This window comes from Abramis brama (assembly GCF_963993115.1).
Source record: "Abramis brama genome assembly, chromosome: 23".
NCBI lineage: Eukaryota > Metazoa > Chordata > Actinopteri > Cypriniformes > Leuciscidae > Abramis > Abramis brama.
The window spans coordinates 26,585,203-26,609,038 of NC_139985.1; the positions used below are offsets into that span (position 1 = coordinate 26,585,203).

The following is a 23,836-nucleotide window of genomic DNA, read 5'->3' on the forward strand; positions in this document are numbered from 1 at the left end:
TTGGAAATGTTCTTGCAGCCTTTAATTTAAAGCCTTTTTGATGTAATATAAACAACCTCTTCTCTTGGCTTTTGTTAGAGCTCTCTTGTCATGGCCATATTTGCTACTCAACTTCAGCACATGCATAAGCTAAATTGATCCATGTGTCACGACTAAAGCTAATTAAGTATCATTATGGAGTTCCCACAGGCTTAATATACAATTCTGTACCCTACCTAGTAAGTGTTTAAAAAAAAGCAGCAGTGTTGAATAGGGGTTGAACAACTGTGACATAGCTGTATTATAAAACAAAATGTTTATAACAACACTTTATTTTAAGGTGCCCTTGTGTAATTATTTATGTAAGTACTGACTAATATTAATTAACAACATGTTTACTATAAGGTTATAGTAGGATTAGGACTTGGTTGAGGGTTAGTTGCATGTAATTATGCTCAATTTACTGTTATTACTATGGTAAGTACATGTAACATAATGTAACAAGGGCACTAAAATAAAGTGTTACCCAAAAATGTTACATAACAAATTGGCATTAACACTTGTAATATGCTTAACGTGTTATGTCCTTTTTTTAACCACTCTGGTTCTAGAAAATCTTATGAGCTTTTGTAAAGAAAGTGTAGGCTATATTGCACGATTACATATCATAATCGCCAAATGAATGTTAACTGCATTAATCGTAGTGGTAGGCCTACGTTATAAAAAATTACATGGTTGTCTAATATCTTCCAGTACAGTTTACGTGAAATGGTCCGTGTACGTCAATGACGTGTTTCCAGTAGAAACGGGAAACATGCAGGGCAGTGCCATGGTATTTTCCCATCATCAACAGTTGCACAATTGCTAATCTCAGTTCGTGTTACAAAACGTGTAAAGCCGTGTGCGCATGCGCAGTGCTGCGCCCGTGGACAGGAAGCCTGAGTCTGACTGAAGCAGCTGATAGTCAGGCTTCGGATGTACCGGGAGCCCGACAGCCTCTTTCTGTCTGGGTTTTAATCAGGTTTATTTTTAGTACAAGGACAGAAATCGACGATTTTATGAGCGGTGGCACTGGTCACGCTTCACAGTGACTGATGGAGCTGTATTTTTATTCCGATCGCTGTTTATTTTCGAGTTAACTGTTGGGCCGGAGTAGCTCTGAAACAATGAAGGCCTAGAATCCAGATCCGAGGGATTTAAAGCTCTCCTCTGTCCCAGACACAAGGATCAACGACACGCTCAGGTATTAATATAGCAATAAGCATCCATAATATATACATCCACAATGTCTTTAATGACAATAATGTTGACATTTAATGCGTTTGAACGTGCTTTTGTGAAGGGGATTGGATTTGCTGAACTCTGGTAATTTCCCCAATGATTTTTTTCATGTATTGTGAGTTATTGTGGTACTTTAATTTTAGTTTTGCATTTAATATGTTATATTGTAACACTAACTTTAACGATTGGTTGCGTATCAGCCAACAGATGATACAATATAGCGAACTTATAACGTCTGCAGATTCTAAGATCTCGGCAACAATGTCACTAAATCCAACGACTGCGATATTAATGTTCACATATCAAGGAACAAGCTTAGTGTTTTTGAGTTAATTTAGTATTTTTTTATTTCTTTTTTGTTGCTTCACGACAATAGCGCAGTTTTCTCGAAAAGGGTGGAGTCGTTCGGTGGTTGTAAACATATACATCGGTTTGGTTTCACTGTAAAACTCGTTTAATAGACCGTTTGTGCAGCTCTTTGGTAATCTTTGATATTTCAGTTCTGTTTTTATGTATTTTATTTGATTTAAATGTTTAGATTCGACGCTCCTCTGCCTGCTTTTCTCTGTGTATGTGCTTGTGTGAATCAGGGGATTCCAGCCTTTACAGACAGAGAGAGAGAGAGACCCTTGGCCGGCCAACTAACTACCAATTTAATATATATATATATATATATATATATATATACATATATACATATATATATATATATATATATATATATATATATATATATATATATATATAAAATTAATAATGATGTTGTTTTTTGTCGTTGAAACCCCTGGATGTAGGGATTGCACAGATATGGGATGAAACTTGCCTTACATTTTGCCCCCCTTTAGTTTTTCAAGAAGCAACGTCGTCTCTATAAAATAATTTATTTAGCGATTGTCACATATTTTTTCACTTATATTTTTTTATTACATTAATTCACTACCCCCAAAACTACTTGCTTTGAGACAACAGCCTGGTACTAAATAAAATATATACATTAAACTTGAGAAAAACATTACTACTATATCTCAGATCTTTACAGAAAGATTCATAAAGGAAATCCTGCACATTTAGGTTTCGCTTGTGTCCCTACCAGTTGTTGTTAAATGAGTTGTTGTCAGCATATTTATGAAATCTAAAAGATTAACATTACTGGCTCTGTTTTTTAGTAATTTGTGCATCATTTATTGTATGCCTACTCTGTCACATATTATAAAGAAATTGTTTGCAATTTTTAGGTGTATCTTAAGTCCTTGTGGTAACCAGCAACACCAGAAAAAGCTAAACAAAATATGACTACTGATTTTAAAGGGTTAGTTCACCCAAAAATGAAAATTCTGTCAGTAATTACTCACCCTCATGTTGTTCCAACCCCGTAAGACTTTTGTTCATCTTTGGAACACAAATTAAGATATTTTTGATGAAATCTGAGAGCTGGCTCACTCCTTCATTGGCTGCTAGGTAATCAATATCTGCCAGCCCAGAAAAGTTAGTAGACATCATTAAAATAGTCCAAGTGACTACAGTGGCTCAACCTTAAGTTTATCAAGCGACGAGAATACTTTTTGTGCAAAAAAACAAAACAAAATAACGACTTTATTCAACTATTCATTTTCTTGACGCTGGTCAATTTCAACACTGGTCATGTGTGTGATGCTGGCCAATAGTGAGCCTACGTTCGGTTTGCATGTAGGGACCCTCATTACCGTGTTAGTGTGAGGCTATTTTGAGCCTTGTTAGTGGTATTAACTAGCGATTTACTTTTACTTATTCTATGCCCCATATACTAGCGTTATAAGCTAATCTGTTTTTAGAGATAAAACTCTTTACTTTCGATTTTAATGAAAACGCATCCCAGAGAACGATCGACTCGGTAACCATGTGTTAAAGGAGCTGTATGTAAGAAATGTATTTCAATTAATCATAAAATGGCCCTGATATGTCACTAGACATTAAGAAATCATGTTCATTTCAAATACTTATATCACTGACAACAGTAGTCCGGCCAGGATATTGTCATTTAAAAAGTGAAGTTGCAGCCCTCAACTGATGTTGATGTTGTCATCTTGTGTTTTGGCCTGATGCTCCACCCTCCACCTATCTACCAATCACAAAGTCAGTTGTGTTTCAGCATCCGGGTTGCCAGCTCTGCTCTAGTTACCACAGCTGCAGCTACAAACGTTCCTGCAGCCTATCTGGCAACCTCGAGTCAGGGGGGAGGGGATACACCGCTTTACAGTAATTTGAAAGTGATTGCAGTACCAGTTTTGGCCACAATCTTACATACGGCTCCTTTAATTACCCCTAGGTTCATTTTTCACCGGAATTGTCCTTTAACATTTGAGAGCAATGGCACCAGCGCCACTAAGTTCTACAGATGGTGGCGCCAGCACCTGATTTGGTAGCACTGTGGGAAAATTTATCAAAGTTCATTTAATCATAAAATTACTATTGTTTTGCATTAATAAGTGCAGTTACTAACATTACATGTTTGTGTATTGGAAATCTAACAGTAAAGCACTGAGCTTGAATTGATATATAGATAAATACTTTTATTAACCACAGTAACATGCAAAATGTTCATCATTTTTATAGGGAAAAGTTAAGTATTCTACTCCTATTAAATGTAGGCCATTGTTGCTCTAATGCAGTGGTTCTCAAACTTTTTTGGTCATGCCAAAAAACCTTAAGCCCCCCCTTTAAACCTTAAAAAAAATCTATTTTCATTTTTGTGTGTAAAGTTTTTGTTTTTGATGAGACTTAATGACTTCCTACTTTTTTCCAGTCGAAATGGCCAAGTAGTCAATAAGTCCTCATGCCTTTAACTTTGACCCCTCCGCTTCCTTGTAGTCTAGCAGATGCAGTGTACCTTTCTATTAGTGTTCATTTTGTCAGCTGTTTTTTATTTATTTAGTCTTAGTCCTGTGTCAAATATACTTTTTAGTTATCATATTTAGTCATCCATGTCCTGTTTTTGTTTAGTCAACTTTAAGTCTACTTGTTTAGTCAAGTTTTAGAGTATTTTAGTCTAGTTTTCATCATGCTGCATAATGGTTAAATTGATAATCCCGATTATTTTGCTCATAACAATTGTTGTCATTTGAGAAATGTATATTCATCAGAATTATTGCATTTTCACCTATAAGCACAAATCAAGAGAATGTTAACCAACCCATACACATGGATTTAAATTGTTGAAATCTGGCAACCGCAAGGAGGAATGCCCGTAGTGGCTTGTTAAACACAGTAATTTTTTGTTGTCTCATTATTATTATTATTTTTCCTACAAAAACAATGGTTTTGGTCAAGTTTTTGGTTTATTTTTTTTAACTACATTTAGTCTTGTCTTTCGTCAACGATATTGCATGTTTATTAAGTCACAGTTATCGTTTAATGACGTTGGACGTCTAGTCTTTGTCTTGTCTTAGTCATGGAAAATTAAAGGACAATTCCGGTGAAAAATGAACCTAGGGGTAATTAACACATGGTTACCGAGTCGATCGTTCCCTGGGATGCGTTTTCATGAAAATCGAATGTAAAGAGTTTTCTCTCTAAAAACAGATTAGCTTATAACGCTAGTATATGGGGCACAGAGTAAGTAAAAGTAAATCGCTAGTTAATGCCACTAACAAGGCTCAAAATAGCCTCACACTAACACGGTAGCATAATGAGGGTCCCTACATGGACTCGTGACTCGATTAGTCGAGACTGTTTTCCAAGATGCCTGCTGCCTGTTAACGCGTAATGTACTGTCTTTATAAAGTCTCTTCTTATTAAACTGTCTGTACACTTACAAAGTTCTCAATGCTTCGGTTTGCATGTAGGGACCCTCATTATGCTACCGTGTTAGTGTGAGGCTATTTTGAGCCTTGTTAGTGGCATTAACTAGCGATTTACTTTTACTTACTCTGTGCCCCATATACTAGTGTTATGAGCTAATCTGTTTTTAGAGATAAAACTCTTTACATTCGATTTTCATGAAAACGCATCCCAGGGAACGATCGACTCGGTAACCATGTGTTAATTACCCCTAGGTTCATTTTTCACTGGATTTGTCCTTTAAGGTCATCAACAAACATTTTTCGGCATAGATTTCATTAACGAAATGAACACTATTTTCTATCCGGTAGATGGTTGGCTTCCTTGGGGCTGAACAGAGGTGGGCTCAGTATCCACTCAGTTGCTTAGTAAGACGGCCACACAAATGAGGACAGTCATGCTTTTGCTCAGGGACATATTTTTCATATCGCATCCACATCACAGCCTTTTGCGATTAGATAATCGCAACGTTTCAAATCGCGTTTGCGATTCGATTTTGATTAATCAAAAAGTAAAAAAGGTAATTGTGACTTCTGACTTTTTTTCTCACAATTGCGACTTTTTATCTCAGAATTACGTAATATAAAGTCGCAATTGCAGGTTATAAAGTCAGAACTGTGAGATATAAAGTCGCAATTGTGTGTTATTATGTCAAAATTGCGTGATGTAAAGTCACAATTGCGTGTTATTAAAGTCAGAATTATGAGATATAAACTCGCAATTGCGAGAAATATACTTGAAATTCTGACTTTTTTTTCTCAGAATTGCATGTTTATATCTCGCAATTCTGACTTTATAATACGCAATTGGGAGATATTAAGTCAGAATTGCATGATATAAAGTCGCAATTGTGTGTTATAAAGTCAGAATTGTGGGATATAAACTATTAAAAAGGTAAAAGAGGTAAAAAAAAAAAAAAAGTCTGTCTTTTTTTTCCTTAGAATTGGACTTTATATCTCACAATTCTGAGAAAAGATGTCAGAATTGTGGGATATAAAGTCGCAATTGCGAGAAAAAAAGGAAAATCATCCAAAAACAAATTGACATCATATCAGCCATCGACTGCCTCAATTTCTTAATATCGGCATCGGCCAGAGAAAAACCCATATCGGTTGACCTCTGCTTCACGGGATGCGAATGCGCAGCTCAGGGTTCACCAAAGTTGAACTTTGGAATGCAGTGAAATGCAAAACTTTTCACACGACCTTGCGTTTCCAGTCTGACGCATTCATGTGCATTTGAATGGAAATCAATCAATGGAACAAAATTGCAGTGTGACCGCCTCGTAAGATTGGTCCGAGCTGATAAACAGTCTGCGCAGTGCGGCTCAAACGAGTTTTCGTTTCACTCTTCCTTTGCTGTTTGATGTTTTCATATGTAACAGAAGTGGCAGCTCTTATCGGTTGGGCAACGTGTTGGTTGCACCAGTCCACTAACAAAATTAGTCACCCTGGCAAGAAAAAAGGTCGCAAGAGCCTTTATATCGTCCTCTGGTGTGGACCTTAAAATAGTTATAGTGATAGTTATCTTTATAGTCATTGTTAAATATACTTATTGTTAAATATGTTGTGAACATTTAGAGTGTAAATGCAAACATCTATTTTGACATGCAGTATTGGACAACTGCAATGAGCTTGGGCTTATTTTGATCGAAAGATCTGAAAGAAAAAAACAAAACAAAAACATGTATTTACCCACCCATAGACGCTCACCTCGAAATCAGGACAGAACATCAAGGACACCAATAAATCAGGACAGAAGTGGTCGAAAGTGGACAAAAGAGATTAAAATACCAGGTGTAAACGGGTGTCTGCTTTTGATACGATCGACCAAAATGCGTCTTAATACCAGATGTGAACAGGGCCATAGATGTGTCTATTTATAATAAATATTTTACCGATTTTTGCTTGACTGTTCACTCGTGTTGATATCAGTGTTGCCAGTGTTGCTTTTTATTCTTTCTGTTTTCAACAATGTCAAATCTCATCTAATATTCGCAGGCATGGCTTCACAGCTGCAGGTTTTCTCCCCTCCATCTGTGTCTTCCAGTGCCTTCTGCAGGGTGAAAAAGATGAAGGTGGAGAGCTGTGCTTGGGATGCTTCCAATGAAGCGTACAGTTCTGTGGGCCAGTACAGCTTCAACCCCGCAGCGGGCCTCGCTTTCGGCACCTCCGGCCTGATCTTCCCCCCAGCGTCCCGGGGCCAGGTTGTGGTCCGTGCTGCAGACAGCACCGGGAGCCTCCCGCGTGGGTCCAGTCGCAGGACCTCCCACAACACCCACCACTCGGATTCCCACTCTTCCCGTGGGCACAGGTACGGTGTGAAGAGGAAGAATGAGGAAGTGGAGACTTCCGGAGGAGGTGGAAGTGGTAGCGGCAGCGTTCAGATTCTGGAGGAGCTCTCGGCTCCTGCCTTCTCTGCTCGGACCGGAGGAACCGGAACCACCGCCCAGTCCATCCCGCACTCGGCCACCACCACCAAAAGCAGCAGCTCCAATGGGGAAGGGGACTACCAGCTGGTCCAACACGAGATCCTCTGCTCCGTCTCCAACAGCTACGAAGTTCTCGAGTTTCTCGGCCGGGGCACGTTTGGGCAGGTGGCCAAGTGCTGGAAAAGGGGAACTAATGAGATTATGGCCATCAAAATCCTGAAGAACCATCCATCATATGCACGTCAGGGACAGATTGAGGTATGTTATGATAGTATCTGTGTTTCTGTACTGGGTATTGTTTGCAATCTTGGGTTGTTACCGCTTATCAAGATTTCATTGTAGCCTAATTTTACTGCAAAGTCCCTGGTAAGGGCGTCATGTTTCCAGTGTGTACATTTCACATCCATCTCCTTTGTCCCTTCCTAACTTGTATTTCAGATATTTTTAATAGAAATTGCAGTTGTAAATAAAACTGTTTGCACTTTCAATTCAGTGTACTTTTTTTTTTTTTTTTTTTTTTTTTTTTTTTACAATACATATTGTTTTAAGCAGTTTTACAAAGAACAACCTTACCAACAGCATAATGAAAAAGTCATAGGTGACTATACTTTACACTCCTTTTTTTAGTTGTGAAATGTAATTATGTGCTGAATCATAATAATCATTTTCCTGTTTTTTACTGTGTTCACTAATAAAGTAATAATAAAGATGTTAAGGGAAATTTATTACGTGCGTAATAACTCTGCACGCTTTCCAATGTTACCTTGTAAATGATTTATGGTAAAATTAAATAAAATGCAGAATATTGATTTTTATTATTTTCTTAGCACCCCCTTTGAGCTGTTAAACCCCGCGAATGGCCTGAATGGCTCAAAAGCACATAGAACCCATTATAATCAGTGATTCTGTCTACACTGCACTGTACACAGCAAGTCGCCTGACTCACTCGATCCAATCCGCATGCTTGCGCTTCTGACAACAGGACAAATGCATTTGGAACGTTCGCTTTAAGATGTTCAAGGACGCGCCGGTGTTGCAGACCATTGCAGCCCATTTTCTTTTGCAGAGAGTTTCAGCTCGTAAATCTTTGACGTAAACTTCACCTTAAACAAACGCCACCTTTCAAAAATATTGCTTTAGGTACACCCCCCCATCCCCCCCCCCCCCCTCCCCCCTCACTGTGTGTTAGAGAGATACAGTACCGTGAAATGTTGCCTTTTTTCTCCCTAGAATTAAAATATTGCATTTCTAAGAACCTGGCACATGTTTTAAACTAAATTAATTGTTTTGTCCCTTTTATTAATTGTGGACACTTTTCGTCATTGATCCTTTTCTAGGTGAGCATTTTGAATCGTCTCAGTGCGGAGAACGCTGACGAGTTCAACTTTGTGCGCTCCTACGAGTGTTTCCAACACAAGGGCCACACATGCTTGGTGTTTGAAATGCTGGAGCAGAACCTTTATGACTTCCTGAAGCACAGTAAGTTCAGCCCACTGCCTCTGAGGCACATCCGGCCCATCCTGCAGCAGGTGGCCACGGCCCTGATGAAGCTGAAGAGCCTGGGTCTCATCCACGCTGATCTGAAGCCTGAGAACATCATGCTGGTTGACCCCATCAGACAGCCCTACAGGGTAAAGGTTATCGACTTTGGATCAGCCAGTCACGTCTCCAAAGCCGTCTGCTCAACTTACCTCCAGTCACGTTACTACAGGTGAGAAGGGATTATCTGTAATCTGTAGATGTTTAATGATCAGGCATCCCTGTAGAAGAGATTACCTGATGGAGTCCTAAATGATTGATTGATCAAGAGAAATACAGCCTATATTCATTGATTATGATATTGAAATGGTATTTTTTTCCCACTTTCTGTTCACAGAGCCCCCGAGATCATCCTGGGTCTGCCATTCTGTGAAGCCATTGACATGTGGTCACTGGGCTGTGTGATTGCAGAGCTCTTTCTGGGCTGGCCGCTGTATCCAGGAGCATCAGAATATGACCAGGTCACATATATTATGTTACTATTGTTATTATTAGGGGAAAAAACTAATCCTTAACTAGGGCTGCCTCTTAATAGTCGACTAAACGTTAGTTGATGAAAATTGTATTAGTCAAAAGAAACAAAAAACTCCACAGGAAGTAGTGAAGTCATGCAGTCCGTGAGAGACAGATTGTTAATGTCGGGTCCTTGTGGTAATTACATCATATCAGGCAGGAAATCCATCTATCATCAACCTCAAATATGGCATATTGTTTAAACATGCTAACCTAGATAAATGTGTGCTATTGGGCACACATTTATAAGTGTTTGTGCGGAGTGTGGAAGCTAAAGTATAGCATTTACTGCATGAAGGCGCCAGCGCGATCACTCGCATTTCTTTTTCTGATAGCAACTTAAAACACTTTTTTGGTCATACAGATAAGAGTAATACATCATTTGAAATTGTAAAGGGTCACAGTAACAACAAAACGTTGTGCTTTTGTAAAATAAAGAAAACAAACAGAATGCGGTTTCTGCCATCTTGTTCTGCGTGAACTGGAGTGCGTCACAAAAATGAACCGCTACTTGCCTCAGTATTGATTTAGTTCCATTGTAAAGATCATCAATATTATCTATAAAGCAGTTCTGCAAAAAAAATTATCATCCAGCTCAGTTTTCATATAATGCCGTCAGTACAGTCAGATCAATAATCTTGTTGAATATTAAGTGTCCAAAACTAAACAAGCCAGAGGCGACAGTGGCAAGGAACCCAAACTCCATCAGGTTTGGGGGGGCCAGTTCTCCTCTGGCCAACGAACGACCACGGTGTGAATTCAGAACCGGATCGATAGCATTCAAATTTTCATCCAGTTCCTTCTGCTTGAAGATCGATTCATCACGCCGATATGGAGCCAAAGCTGGCGATAGGGTCTGTGTGGAGGACCTGTCTGGTTCTCGTGGTCTTTGCTGAGGATCTGTGCCGACGGCTGTTGTGTTGACGAGGTCTTCACAGGGGATTGTCTTGTAGACACGGCCTCTGCTGACATTCAGGGCTGCGTTTTGGTTGTGTCTAGTTGCAGGTCCACATCTGATCTGGATATGGACCGGATCCGGCTGACTACGGTAACCTCAGGATAAGGATGAGACAGACAGACTAATATTAATGTAGATGTCATTCTTTTTGCGATGTTACAAGTACATCGGGTGTTATAGGAAGTGTCTTGGTTCCAGTTGTCCTAATTTATGCAGCCTAACAATCATTTAACTGATTTGAATAATAAAAATTGATCATTTGTTGTGTGTGAAAGGTGTTTTTAGTCTATAATTAAACTGAGTGTCTGCTTCCCGAACGAGGCTTGGAAGAATTCCAGAGTATGGGTGCTAAATAGGAGAAGGATCTACCGCCTGCAGTTGATTTTGATATTTCTAGGTATTTTCAATTGGCCAGAATTTAGAGATCGCAGTAGATGTGAAGGACTATAAGAGCTCACTTGAGTACTGAGGAGCTAAACCATTTGGTGTTTTGTAAGTAATTAGCAAGATTTTAAACTGTATGTGATGTGTAATAGGAAGCCAGTGCAGTGTTGACAGAACTGGGCTAATATGGTCATACTTCCTGGTTCTAGTAAGAACTCTAGATGTATGGTTTATTAAAACTGCAGAGGTAAATTAAAATTGTGACGATATGAAGGGGGAGGAGAATTGATACTTGTGTCGGGTTTTCATACATGCCTCGTGTTACAATTACAGAATTGAGATGTTCTTCAAGATGGCTTGCTTTGATTTGTTTCTGGGTCCTTTGTTGAAATCTTCTCTAATCTTTGTTCTAGACTTGACATTTCCTTTTTCCCTCTCCAGATTCGGTACATTTCTCAGACACAGGGATTGCCTCCAGAGTATCTTTTGAGTGCTGGCACAAAGACAAGCCGCTTCTTTAACAGAGGACCAGACTCCAGCTATCCCTTGTGGAGGTTAAAAGTCAGTACTCATCGTTAAGGTTTTTTTTGGCGGGGTTAAAACAAAGCTAACGCTGAATGACAGAACAGTTACCCTTTGGTGAATATTATACTTGGCTGACACTTCTGTATTTTTCTAGACCCCATCTGAACATGAGTCTGAAATGGGCATCAAGTCAAAAGAAGCGAGAAAATACATCTTCAACTGTTTAGATGACATGATGCAGGTAATTACAAATAGATCTCTAGGATGGAATCTGTCAATACTAGACGTGTAATACTAAATCTTTCTTGTTTTTTGATCGGTTTCCAGGTCAATCTGCCTACTCATTTAGAAGGGACGGACATGTTGGCGGAGAAGGCGGACCGACGGGAGTTGATTGACCTGCTGAAGAGGATGTTGAGACTGGACGCTGATAAAAGAATCACACCCACAAAAACCCTGGCACATCCCTTTGTGACCATGAGCCACTTGCTGAGCTTCCCACACAGTTCTCAGTATGTCCTGTTGAAGAAGACATGGAATTCTAGCTTTTGTTCATTTTGAGAGATATGTGTGTTTAAATTGGTTCTCATATGATTTGTTTTGTAGTGTGAAGTCGTGCTTCCAGAACATGGATATCTGCAAGAGAAGGAACAGTAGCTTTGACAGTGGAAAGGCCCTGTTTGCTGCTAACGCTGTTCCTGGAACTGCTGGAAACCTGACTGTGACCTTCAGCAGCCAGCTTAACCAGCACAGCCAGGTCCCGTCTGCTGCTGGAGCTGTTCCTCTCCTCAACTACCAGCCAGCCCTTTACCAGCAGGCTACCATAAACATCCCAGGCCTGGCCCAACCCAGCATCCCCATGCAGACCCGCCCCACACAGCTGTGTGCTCAGACTGAACCTTTCCAGCAAACCCTCATCGTCTGCCCCCCCACCACTATCCAAGGTGAGCTGGAGCAGGGTGCATTATGGGTGTCTAAGCCAGACTTGACTTGTTGCCTTGCCGCCCTAGCAGGCAATGACTTTTATGCACGAATGTACCTCCTGAAACCGATTTCAAACAAGTCTTCTGAGGCAGCATAATGGTTGAATGATCTACAACAAAAAACAAAATGGAGAAAGATGCTGATAGCGAAGTGAATGTCTAATACTGCAATACTGCTTTCTCACTAGAAATATTCAAATGTCGAACAAGTCATTAAAAAACAAATTGACCACCAAACGCAACTTTCAGATGGCGTCTTTATATTTTAGCTCATATATCACAGAATTGAACATTGGAATTGTGGGATATCATGGGCAGTGAAGGATACATCTATGAAACATCTCATTAGACAGTATGTGGCGAGATCATTTGATTTGGACATGCCTTGTTGCCTTCCTCCATTTGCTGCCTGCAGAGACAGCATTTTTCAGCTTTTGGACGCAGGCCATTAGTTCTAGCTAAAGCACTGGTTCATCATTTTCTCGTTGAATATTCCGTCTCAGAGACTTCACATTGCGTAATTAAAATGTTGCAAACAATTAATTTTTGGTACCAAAAATTAAGATGCTCTTATTTTTCCCAAAGGGCTTCCATCTTCTAATAAAACCTCTAGCTATCCTGTCAGGATGGAGAATGGTGTTCCTGTTGTCCAGCAGAACCAGTCCACGCAACCCCTTCAGCTTCAACCCAGCATGCTGACACAGGTAAGACATGCAGCACATCTGTTTCTTTGTGTACAATATCTAGCTGATCACTGCAATCTGATGAATTGCAAATGAATCCAGTTGAGTTGGAGAGGAAACGTCCGTTCTTAAAGTCTGCATGGACACCCCTTCTGCTGCTGGCAAGTGCCAGTAAATGGCACGTGAGATCACAGCCTTGTACCCTTGACCTGAGTCTGACCTTTTGTCTAATCTTTCCATGCTTTTTGCCCCTTTCCCTCCATGGTTGCCCCTCCTCCATAGGGCTCCTGCACGCCTCTGATGGTGGCCACACTGCACCCCCACACAGCGGGAGTGGCGTCCCAGTACCCGCTGCCCCTGGCACTGGGCTGTGGGGCAGGACGGCCTGCCCTACTGGAGCAGACAGCCACAGTGCTGGTAAAGAGAGACCCACCCAGCGCTCTACCACTAACATCACTTCTCAATGCCCCTCTTTCCAAAATCCTCCTTAAATGCATCCTCCTTTCTTTCTGATCTCTCTGCATTTCTTTCTGAACACTCTTTGATCTTACCTTTCTTTCTTTCTTTCTTTCATTGTTACTTGTGTATATTTATATTTTTTCTAATTTTTCTGATCTCTCTTTGATCATTCTGGGCCTTCTATGATCTCTTGTTGATCTTTACGGATCTCTTTGATCTTTTTTTTATCTCTCTATTTTCCAGTCTTTCTTTGATCTTTTTCTGATCTCTCTCTTTGATCATTATGGATCCTCTGTGATCTCTTGTTGATCTTTATTTAACTGCTTTTCTGATCTCTCTTTGATCTCTTTTCTCCAAAAAAAATCTGACTTTTTTTTTTTTTTTGTACTTTTTCCTCCTGATATCTGCTTTTCTTTCTAATTATTACTTGCCCCTTTTTTTCTTTTCTGTATTTCTAATCTTACTTTCTGATCATTCTCCCTTTCTCTTCCCCCTGAGTCACTCCCGCATCATTCTTTCTCAGTGCAGGTCTGATACAGGCATGGGAGGCATGTGCTGACTCTTCTGTGCTTTGCTTGCAGCTTCTTGTTGTGTGAATTGTTTTTTTTATTTTTATATATAAATCCCTTCTCTGACCTCCCACCCCTCCTTCCCCAGCCTCACTGTCTGTTTGGCCCTCCGTCTTCTCTCAGGGGAGGAGACTGACCTTGTCTACAGCTCAAAAACATTTGCAGCCATGTTCCTCTCTCTCTCTCATAGCCATGTCTGTCCGCAGGTACTCTAGTGCTGCCCGTACCAGCATGGCAGATCTTTTGGGCAGTTTTGCTCTGTGGAAACACTCATTGTTTTCTGACTATTTAACAGCCACGGTTCTTCCCAACAGGTTGCCGGATTACTGTCTTTCATCCACATCTTAATTTTTAATGCTTGTGTATCATTGTTGCATGCTGTGCTTGTCTTGGCTTTTAAAATCATACGAAATGGCTGTGCTACATCTAAAGCTGCCTTATGCTCCGGGAGAGTTGCAGAATTTTTGTGCATTGATGGATTAATTCATTCGTTTTATTTATTGGGGTGTTCACTTTAATTGAGTTCAGTGATGTCACTGCGTGTTTCATCAGCATGTTAGATGAGGTTCTTCGTCATTCTAGCATGACACAAATGATGTATAAATTCAGATTTAAATGGCCATATATGCATCAATGTCACTCATTGTGTGATGAAAGCTTGGTCATAGCTGTTTTACCCTTTATTCATTTGTCAGTAAAACTTTGAAAATCAGTTGTACACTATGATTTGTTCAAGTATTTTTATTTTTTTTAAGTGCCAGTGTCACTAAGGCTGATATTTTGTAATCCTCCAGCAGGCCTGGCCAGCGGGTACCCAGCAGATCCTCATACCCTCTGCATGGCAGCAGGTTCCTGGCATGACCATCCACAACTCCAGCCACCAGCCCGTAGTGACCGAATCACCTCTGGAAGCCCTACTGTCCGAAAACTCTGCACAGCAAACATCAAGCTGGAGGTAGAGCTACACAATAATAATGAATAAAGACCTACTTATGTCTACTGTAGCCATCAAAATAACACTTCAAATAAAGATTGTATGAATTACCTCGTTACACCAGTAGGCGGTGTAGTAGGCGGACAAAAAATGTATTTGTCATTAAATCGTTCATTGAAGATATTTGTTCAAAAACACGGATTCATTCAGCAAGGAAACGAGTGAAATCTTTGAGTCATTGAATCATTCATTAAAAAAAAAAATCAAATTAAATATTAATAGTTATTTAAGTCAGAACGTTTACTCTTTTCTTAATTTTCTCCCGGTTCAACGGCCGGCAACACTTTATTTCGATAGTCCACTTTAGACATTCTACTAACTATAAGTAACTTTGCAGCTACATGTCAACTAACTCCCATTAGAGTATTAGTAGACTGTCTGCTTAATATCTGCTAACACTTTATTTTGATGGACCTCCAACAGACATTCTACTGACTATAAGTAACTTGGCAATTACAAGTCAACTTATTCTCCTAACCCCAACCCTAACCTAACAGTCTACTAATACTCTAGTGAGAGTTAGTTGACATGTAGTTGAAAAGTTACTTATAGTTAGTAGAATGTCTAAAGTATAGTTAGTAGAATGTCTATCGAAATGGTGTAACCCAACGGCCACTTTCTTTCATGTATTTCGGGAACAGTGAATGAATTTACGTGTTTTAAATCAGATGGATGCGATAATCTGAATTGCAATATGCAAATGTTATAGATTGACTAATAAGATTATTATAAAGGTGTTGAAATGACCAAACGTATTAATTTACACATATTTGAGAATCGTAATATCAGATAGTTCATGGCATTAGCAAGTTTGTGGATATTTTGAATGAAAAATAAAATAAAAGCAATGCAATGCATCAGTCATACAGTGCTATTGTGGATGCGGTGGATCACATGACAAGCATTTCACATTACCATGGAAGTAAGGCGATACGTTCTAAAATAATGGTCTCCTTAAATTCACACTGGGGGCCCAGCTAGAATTTATAAAACATACATATGTGTAAAAGGGTTAATGCTGATTGGTTGGTTGTGTCCTGCAGGGTGTCTCAGAGCGGTCAGCACAATGGCGTTGTCCAGCAGAACCCACACATCCTTGGCAGTCTCAATTCCACTCAATCCCTTAGTCGAGGAACCTCTACGGTCACGAGGTCACAGAACAAGAGGAGCAGGATCTGTTGTGACACTGGCAGCAGGTATTGGGCCACTTACTTTTGACACTCAGATATTTCAAGAATATAAAGGGAAGTGACATTAACAGTAATTGTTGTTGTCATTTTGAACTGGCATTTTGTTTGTGAAGCTTGTGCGATATTTAAAAGAAAAACATGATTTGATAAACCATGCTTAATGTAGTGTAAGTGTCCCTGTATGTGGAGAGATCTTTTAATATACCGTCTGACCATTTCTGTGTTCACAGCAGTGCTCAGTCATACAGTGCTATTCTCACTCAGCCCATCATCATCTCTGACACCCCAAGTCCTGCTGTCAGTGTCATCACCATACACAGTGACTCTGACGATGAGGATGAAAGGAAGTTCCACCCCGTTAGGTGAGATCACTACCTGCTAATATACATACACAACCAGGTTTATGAGAAGCTTATACTCCTATTCAGCAAGGACACATTCAATTGATGGAGAGTTGATTGTAAAGACAAAAGATTTCTATTTCAAATAAATTCTATTCTTTTGATTATTATTTTATTATTCTATTATTTATTATTATTATTATTATTATTATTATTATTATTATTATTATATATAATTCTTTAATTATTAGAAATGTTTCTTGAGCAGCAAATAGGCATATTAGAATGACTTTTTTTTGAAGGATCATATGACACTGAAGACTGGAGTAATTTAGCTTGGCCATAACAGGAATAAATACAATTTTAAAATGTATTATAATAGAAAACTTTTTTAAAAATTGTTATTCACATTACTGTTTGAGTGTATTTTTGATCAAATAAATACAGCCATGGTGAGCAGAAGGCTAAAAAAAATATTTTTTTAAATCGTACCAAGCTTTTGAACGGTACTGTATGCATTTAATACTGACAATGTCTTTCACAATTAAAATAGCTCCATCTAACTTCAGTAAACCACACTGAAGTGTTTGAATATTTTAGCAAATGTGATGAATGTTACCAGTACGTATGTAGTGCTTGTTTTGCCACATTTAACCAAATGTATAATTTATTTTATTACTTTCATTCATGTGAAATTCCATGGATTTTTAAAAATCAGCATTTTTTTCTTCTCAGCTGTGGCCCCAGCCACAGGACTAATGTGATCAGCTGTCTAACCGTTCATGACTCGGACTCTTCCACTGCCAGTCCTCTAACTCCCAAGCCCCAGAACAGTCATGTGGGGTTTCAGTCCTCACGCCTGTCCAAATCCATGGCAGTGGTGGCTCCATCTGTGAAAGCGCAGCCTGTGGAAAGCTCAATATCAGCCAAAATCCCACTTGCTGTAGGCAAGTATCATCTTTTTTTTTTATTCAGTGTAGCTTGGTCAACAGCTATTTGGTGTACTTTTATTAAACAAATACTTTTTTGGCTGTGTTTGTTTTAGGTCTTACTCAGAATTACTACATGAAGCCTAAGAGAGCCACTGCCGCCACAAGGCAGCAGAGCAGCTCAGGAGAGAGAGTCACTGACCCCCAACAGGAGCCCAGCAGATCTCAACCACTTAACCTCAGTCAGGTGACCACATCTGTCAATGCACAACACCGCAAGCACCGTTTTGATACACTATTCACTGTATGAACACTTTTTGTATTATGTATTTGCTCAATAACTGATTTATAATGTTATAATGATGATGATGATGATAAATACTTTATTCATCCCTCAAGCATCCAGTAGCTCACACAACAATTACAGACAATAGAAACAAACACCCAGATTTTAATAATAAATAAATCAGCCACAACAACCAAATTAAAAAGATGTACAAAAATGAACGTGCATGTTTAAAAGGCACAGTCCTAAGAAAAAATAATTAACTCAAATTAATTTACAGATTCAAATATTGCACATGATCCCTAAAAGTCCAATAATAAAAATGAATAGCACAATGAAATAAATACCAAAACAGACCAGAATACTGCCTCAGCATGTTCAGTATTTTGTAAAGTTGTAATGATAAGAGCGGGGTGAGGGGGATCAAGAACTGTTAAACAGCCTAATAGACACAGGGATGAAAGATCTTCGAAACCTCTCGGTTCTGCAACGCAGTGAAATTAGTTGTCCACTACAACTGCTCCTCCGATTGATCAAGATGTTATAAAGAGGATGCCTGCAATATTCTCCTCATGGATCTCTCCACTACCACTCCCGCAAAATCCAGACTCCTGCCAAGCACCAAGCTGGCTTTATCCACCAGTTTGTCCAACCGCCTGTCGTTCCTGTCCGTCATATTGCCTTCCCAACAAACTGCAGCACAGAAGAGGACACTAGCCACAGCTGAATGATAGTACATGCACAATACAGACATCAAGAGGCCTGAGGCAAAAGAGGCGGCTCTGCCCCCTTTTGTAGAGGGCATCCGTATTTAGGGATCAGTCCAGCTTATTATCCAGTTACACACCCAGATACTTATAGGACTGCACCACCTTAATGGCCTCCCCACGTATACAAACAGGCTGCAATTGTGTCCTAGATCTACAAAAGTCCACCACCTCCTCCTTAGTCTTTATGGAGTTCAGAAGGAGGCAGTTCTTATTGCTCCAGTCTCTGAAGGTCCCCTTCCTGTGCATCCCTGATACACGCCACAATAGCTGTATCAGAATATTTCTGTATATGGCAGGGCTCAGAGTTTTTTAAAGTCCGATGTAAATGGTGAACGAGAATGGAGCTAAGACAGTCAGTTCCCTGTGGTGCCCCAAACGCTGCTCAACACTTGCACATAATAAGGTCTAAGTCCGACTGCCAAGAGCTCAATATCCTGACTGCAGATCCTCTCCTTTACTATAATATGACCAGGGTTACAGGGTGTCTGTTATTCACACAAAAAATCAGTCCCCCACCTTTACTCTTCTTGCTCGCCTTTATATCCCTGTCTGCACCATAGAGAAGCCAGTTATGTCCACACATGCATCGAGTGTATTGTTTAGCCAGCTCTCCACAAAACGCTTAAGGCTACACTCACGGTACAGTCGCTGGTGCCTCATGCTCGTTGCACGAGGCAATAAGTATCTTATTGCAGGGTTCTTGCAGGTTTCAGTAAGTCAAATTTAAGACCTTTTTAAGACATTTTAAGACCATAAAGATTGAATTTTAAGACCTACACGACGCATTACCAAATAAATATTCAAATCAAAGAATACATTTTATTTCAATGAATTCAGTAATTGAAAAAGCATTAATTTAATTTACAGATAAATCACATTAGTAACCTTCCCACCCCAACAACGCGTGTTAGAGAAAAGAACATAATCAATTTTTTTTTTTATAGAAAATTTTACTTTGCATATTATACTGTAAAAACACATAATTAATCAGATTTAATTAATTTTAGTTGATCATAGTTGATCATGACTAGAGATGAAATGGCATGAACATTTAATTTCATGATTATAGTGACAAAAATGATCATGGTTATCACAGAATCCTGTTCAAAAAGTACAAATACTACACAATGAAATCAATTCAACATGTTTTATGTCGAAAACCAGCAAATAACAAATAAATTTCCATTAAAAATGAATATTTGTGTCTTGCATGTTATATACTAACATGTACAAGTTAAAATAAAGGTTTGACAAAAAAGGTTTTATAAAAAGATAAACCTCACATATTTCAGACTTTAAATATTTTTTTTATAAAAAGAATGAGTCCAAAAAGATAAATTACTGACATTTACAATGCACTTTAGCTTATCTTTTATTATTAATAGTAAAATTAGGTCCGATTTTCCCGTGGCGTCTGGCGTTGCTATGCAACCATGCCCTGCGTCTCCACAATGACAAAAAAGTTTTAGTGGCTAATGGATTTCCCACCACCGAGAAACGCTTGCTGTAGCTCTGCTACAAGATTTATTTACGGAGAAGAGAACACCACCCGTAGTGTTTGGGTGCACCCCCATCATTCCTGTTGACTGAGCTTTCAGACAGCGCCTGGAAAAAATGAGCGTGTCGCTTCTATTATGAGCACGCTTACGTTTGAACGAACTTGAGCGCGCAAAAGACGCGATATGTGAACGGCCTCTTGGCAAGCGACCTCCATCAGGCCACGAGCGACGTGTTGGAGACCCTGCACTAGAGCTCCGCTTTGTAGGCTACGACTCGATACTTTTTTGCTACTTTTTAATAACTTTCTGCGGCCAGCGTTTCTGGAAATAAACGAGGGTAAACCCTTTTTAAGACCTGACTAAATGAAATTTAAGACCGCGGAAGAAAATCTGGCCATTTTTAAGACTTTTTAAGGCCTTAAATTTGAAGTTCAGAATTTTAGACTTTTTAAGACTTTTTAAGACCCCGCGGGAACCCTGTATTGGGAATTAATATTCCCAATAAGTATCAATGGCAGAAACGGCTTATGTCTCCACTTCTTGGCTTTTTGTTTTTGCGTTAGCTCTTCCACAGCTCAGCCGGTATCAGATGTTTAACCCCGCATCTTGAACTTTTCAGCCCTAAAAGATCATCCCGCATATACACCAATCTGACTGCCACTCCACTCATAATAAAAAAAAAAGAAAAAGCACACTAACGCAGACAAAAACGCACACCAAAGAGAAGAGCTACTCGGACATGCTGCCGCTCAGTACGGCGCCAGCGCAGAATGTTTATCAAATTAAAATGGATGAATACAGATCCCCTTAAAATAGTTTTGCTTATAAAATAGGCTTATGTTAAACTTTATGTACTGCTTAATACAGTGCCTGTATGTACAAAAATGAAGTATTTAATAAAAAGTGTTTGCCTCATGAAAACATCTGAAATACAGTAGTCAACATTTGAAGTGGATCCAATCCTTTCATCAAAGTTATACATGAGTTTTGAACAATATGCGTTCTTGTCTTAGGACAACTTTGAACTTTTTTGATCCACTTAAAATGTTGACAACTGTATCTGTGCTTGACAAATATTGCATCTAATCCACTTCATCGGTAGTCAAAAGCCCCTTTCACACAGAGATTCTGGAAAATACACGGATAACGGACACGGATTGTGTTTTTTTTTTTTTTGGTTCATTCACACTGCCAGTGATTTTCCGGAATCTGTGAGTGCGTTCACACACATCCCGTAAAGACATGTGACGTCAGGATGTGTTGTAGAAAGGCCAGTCTTATTTTCCGCTACAGCTCTTTCCATTGTAGTCGAGCACTTGGTGGATTTTTTTTACGCAGCATCTTAAGTTTCCTAATGTTCTGCGCGTTCGATCTCGACAAACCACGCTCAAGCATTTTTTTCCGGATTCGGTCATACACTAACCCATCGCGTACAGTTCCACAAAGCTGGCGAACGATCTCAGCTTCAGTGCGGATAGTAAGGAGCTCCTGGTCTCTGCTTCATTCTAGTTTGCAGACATTTTTTCATTCGTTCTTTGTTGATGACAAACACAAACTTTGTTCTAAGAGCAACAAAATACCCCTTACGGCATCGGTCCTGGCTTGTGTTCACACAGGGTGCGTTTCGGGACTGATCCCGGCAATGTTACTAGGTCCCCATCCCGGCATCGATCCCAGCACGTGTTTGCGTTCACACAGAAGGCACTCTATCAATTTTACGGCAATTTCCCGGGATCAACGCCTTGAGTGAAAGGGGCCAAAGTATACGCAAACACTGTGAAAAAACAGAAAGTGTCCGACTTCACGTCTGCAAGCATCAAATCTCGCCGATCAGTTAAATCTAGCCGCCTAATGTATGGTAAATACATGTGCTTCAATTTCCTTTTTTTCCTCCTTTTTCCAGACCACTGTCTCCTCATCCCAAGGACCATCCGGTGGCTCATCGTCCCTGCGCCGACAGCACACGTACCCTCCGGCCTCCTCTCATTACTGTCTCCAGGAGGCGCCCTCGTTCACCAGCACCCCCAGCCTGTACACCTACCCCACTCCCGCATCCCACATGGAGCACCTGCTTGTCCAGGGCTCCTCCCCCTCCATTCATGCCCCGCCCACCAGTCACTATGCAGCCAGTCTTATCCCAAAGGACTCCATTGGAGGTGTGGTCCACAGACTCTCCACCCACTACCAGCAACATTACCCCGCTCACCCTTATGTGACCACGAGCACCAGCACCACTAGAGGAAGCGGGGCGTACAACAGCTATCAGCTTAGTCCCCGGAGGGTCCCTCAGTACCCCTACATATGAGACGCACAGACCACGTCTTACCTTTTTATGACCGACAGACCTGCCGTCAACTGCTGCAACTGTTTTTAGCTATCCTATTTATGTTTTAGAATGTTGTTAATATTTAGAAATATAATATTTGCATTTTGAGAAATCCAGTGTCTGGTTAGGTAAGTTTATTTTCTTAGCTCAAGGAACGCTGATGTGTTTTTAATTCGCAAGCAATAGCGGAATAATGCTGACATAAAGGAACGGGATTGTGATAGTGTAATATTATCTGTTCAACTAAAATCCTTACACTAATCCTTGACATGTTTTATACTCTATTTTGATTCTGTGCTGTGTTTTTGTTGTCGTAGGATCTCTTTGGTTTTTAAATTATGTTTGATTGTGAAGCTGACTGGTTCTAAACCACTTTTCTGGGAGGTCAACAAGTGGATGGAAAGAGAAAAAAAATGGATGTGCCCTGGTCGTATTGTTATTTAAGTTAGCTCTTTATGTGATTCAAAATCAAAGTCCTTGTAGAATCATAGTGTATGTTGTGAGGAATATAAATGGATAAGGAGTAACATCAACTTCCTGTTTTTATTATGCTAAAATTCTTTAATCATGTCAGTGCTCATGAATTCTCCATGGAGAAACTAGTGTTAGGATATTTAGCAGAAGAGATGGGATGTCAAAGCCAATGAAAATGTGATGCTACTTTGGAAACCATAATCACACACCAACAAGTGGTTTTCTGACATTGTGTTTTTTGTTTGTTTGTTTTTTTGCAGCATTTATGAGTAGTCTGCTTTTAAAACTAGAGTACACCAAAAATGTTGCTGACCCTTGACCTCTGTTTGTGGTCTTAGTGACGGACAGCTAATGTGATATTTGAAATTCTGCTCAAAATGACACTGTGACTGACCTATGGTCCTCCTTGTTCTGGTCTCAATAACATGACGTGCCTTGACATTCTCTCGAACATGTTTGGCTGTGTTTTTGAGTTAAGAGAACATTTAGCATCAACCAAGAAAGTACTGTACACATTTTGTAATGTCAAACAATGACAGAAAGAAAGAAAAAACACCTCCATTGTAATGCCATCAAATAAACAAACATCAATTCAGTTTTATCTGGCTGCATTTTTAAGCTTTTAGTTTTAGTGGGAACTTTCTTTCAATTGTTAGCTTGTGTAATGCTACACTGTAAAAAAAAAAAAAAAAAGTGTATGTATGTATGTGTGTGTAGATTTAGGTACGTTTACCTTAATACTATGAACTAAAAACAGAAATGTTTTTCCTTGAAACTGACTGTCCATTTTTCATTATATTGACCATCACATTTTTTTTGCCACCTTTTATGTATTAAATAATTATATTTTTTTTATTTAAAAAAATAATTATGTATATAAATGTAGACAACAAAGTGCATTTGACAC

At 39.5% G+C, this 23,836-nt stretch overlaps 1 protein-coding gene across 6 annotated transcripts; it reads left to right on the forward strand.

Moving 5' to 3' along the window:
* The first annotated feature begins 895 nt into the window (after positions 1–895).
* On the forward strand, positions 896–23,524 carry hipk1b (homeodomain interacting protein kinase 1b). 6 transcript variants are annotated; one of them, XM_084101247.1, is made up of 16 exons: positions 896–1,222; positions 7,077–7,765; positions 8,845–9,218; positions 9,384–9,507; positions 11,343–11,462; positions 11,581–11,667; positions 11,754–11,938; positions 12,033–12,370; positions 12,995–13,113; positions 13,375–13,509; positions 14,915–15,075; positions 16,158–16,310; positions 16,535–16,666; positions 17,381–17,592; positions 17,691–17,821; positions 22,033–23,524. In XM_084101247.1, the coding sequence occupies exons 2-16, from the start codon at positions 7,079–7,081 to the stop codon at positions 22,432–22,434; spliced, it is 3,360 nt and encodes a 1,119-aa protein (XP_083957373.1). In that variant the 5' UTR covers positions 896–1,222; positions 7,077–7,078; the 3' UTR covers positions 22,435–23,524. The 6 variants fall into 6 exon arrangements, with proteins under 6 accessions (XP_083957373.1, XP_083957374.1, XP_083957376.1 ...); XM_084101248.1 differs by having other exon boundaries at positions 14,918–15,075; XM_084101249.1 differs by having other exon boundaries at positions 913–1,222; positions 7,126–7,765.
* Positions 23,525–23,836: the final 312 nt, after the last annotated feature.

What these genes read in the sequence shown, in the direction of transcription:
- hipk1b (XM_084101247.1), top strand. Translation starts at nt 7,079, where the DNA reads ATGGCTTCACAGCTGCAGGTTTTCTCCCCTCCATCTGTGTCTTCCAGT. An exon ending in AGCTTCCCACACAGTTCTCA is followed by an intron (nt 11,939 to 12,032) that starts GTATGTCCTGTT and finishes TTTGTTTTGTAG; the next exon opens with TGTGAAGTCGTGCTTCCAGA. An exon ending in CCCCCCCACCACTATCCAAG is followed by an intron (nt 12,371 to 12,994) that starts GTGAGCTGGAGC and finishes TTTTTCCCAAAG; the next exon opens with GGCTTCCATCTTCTAATAAA.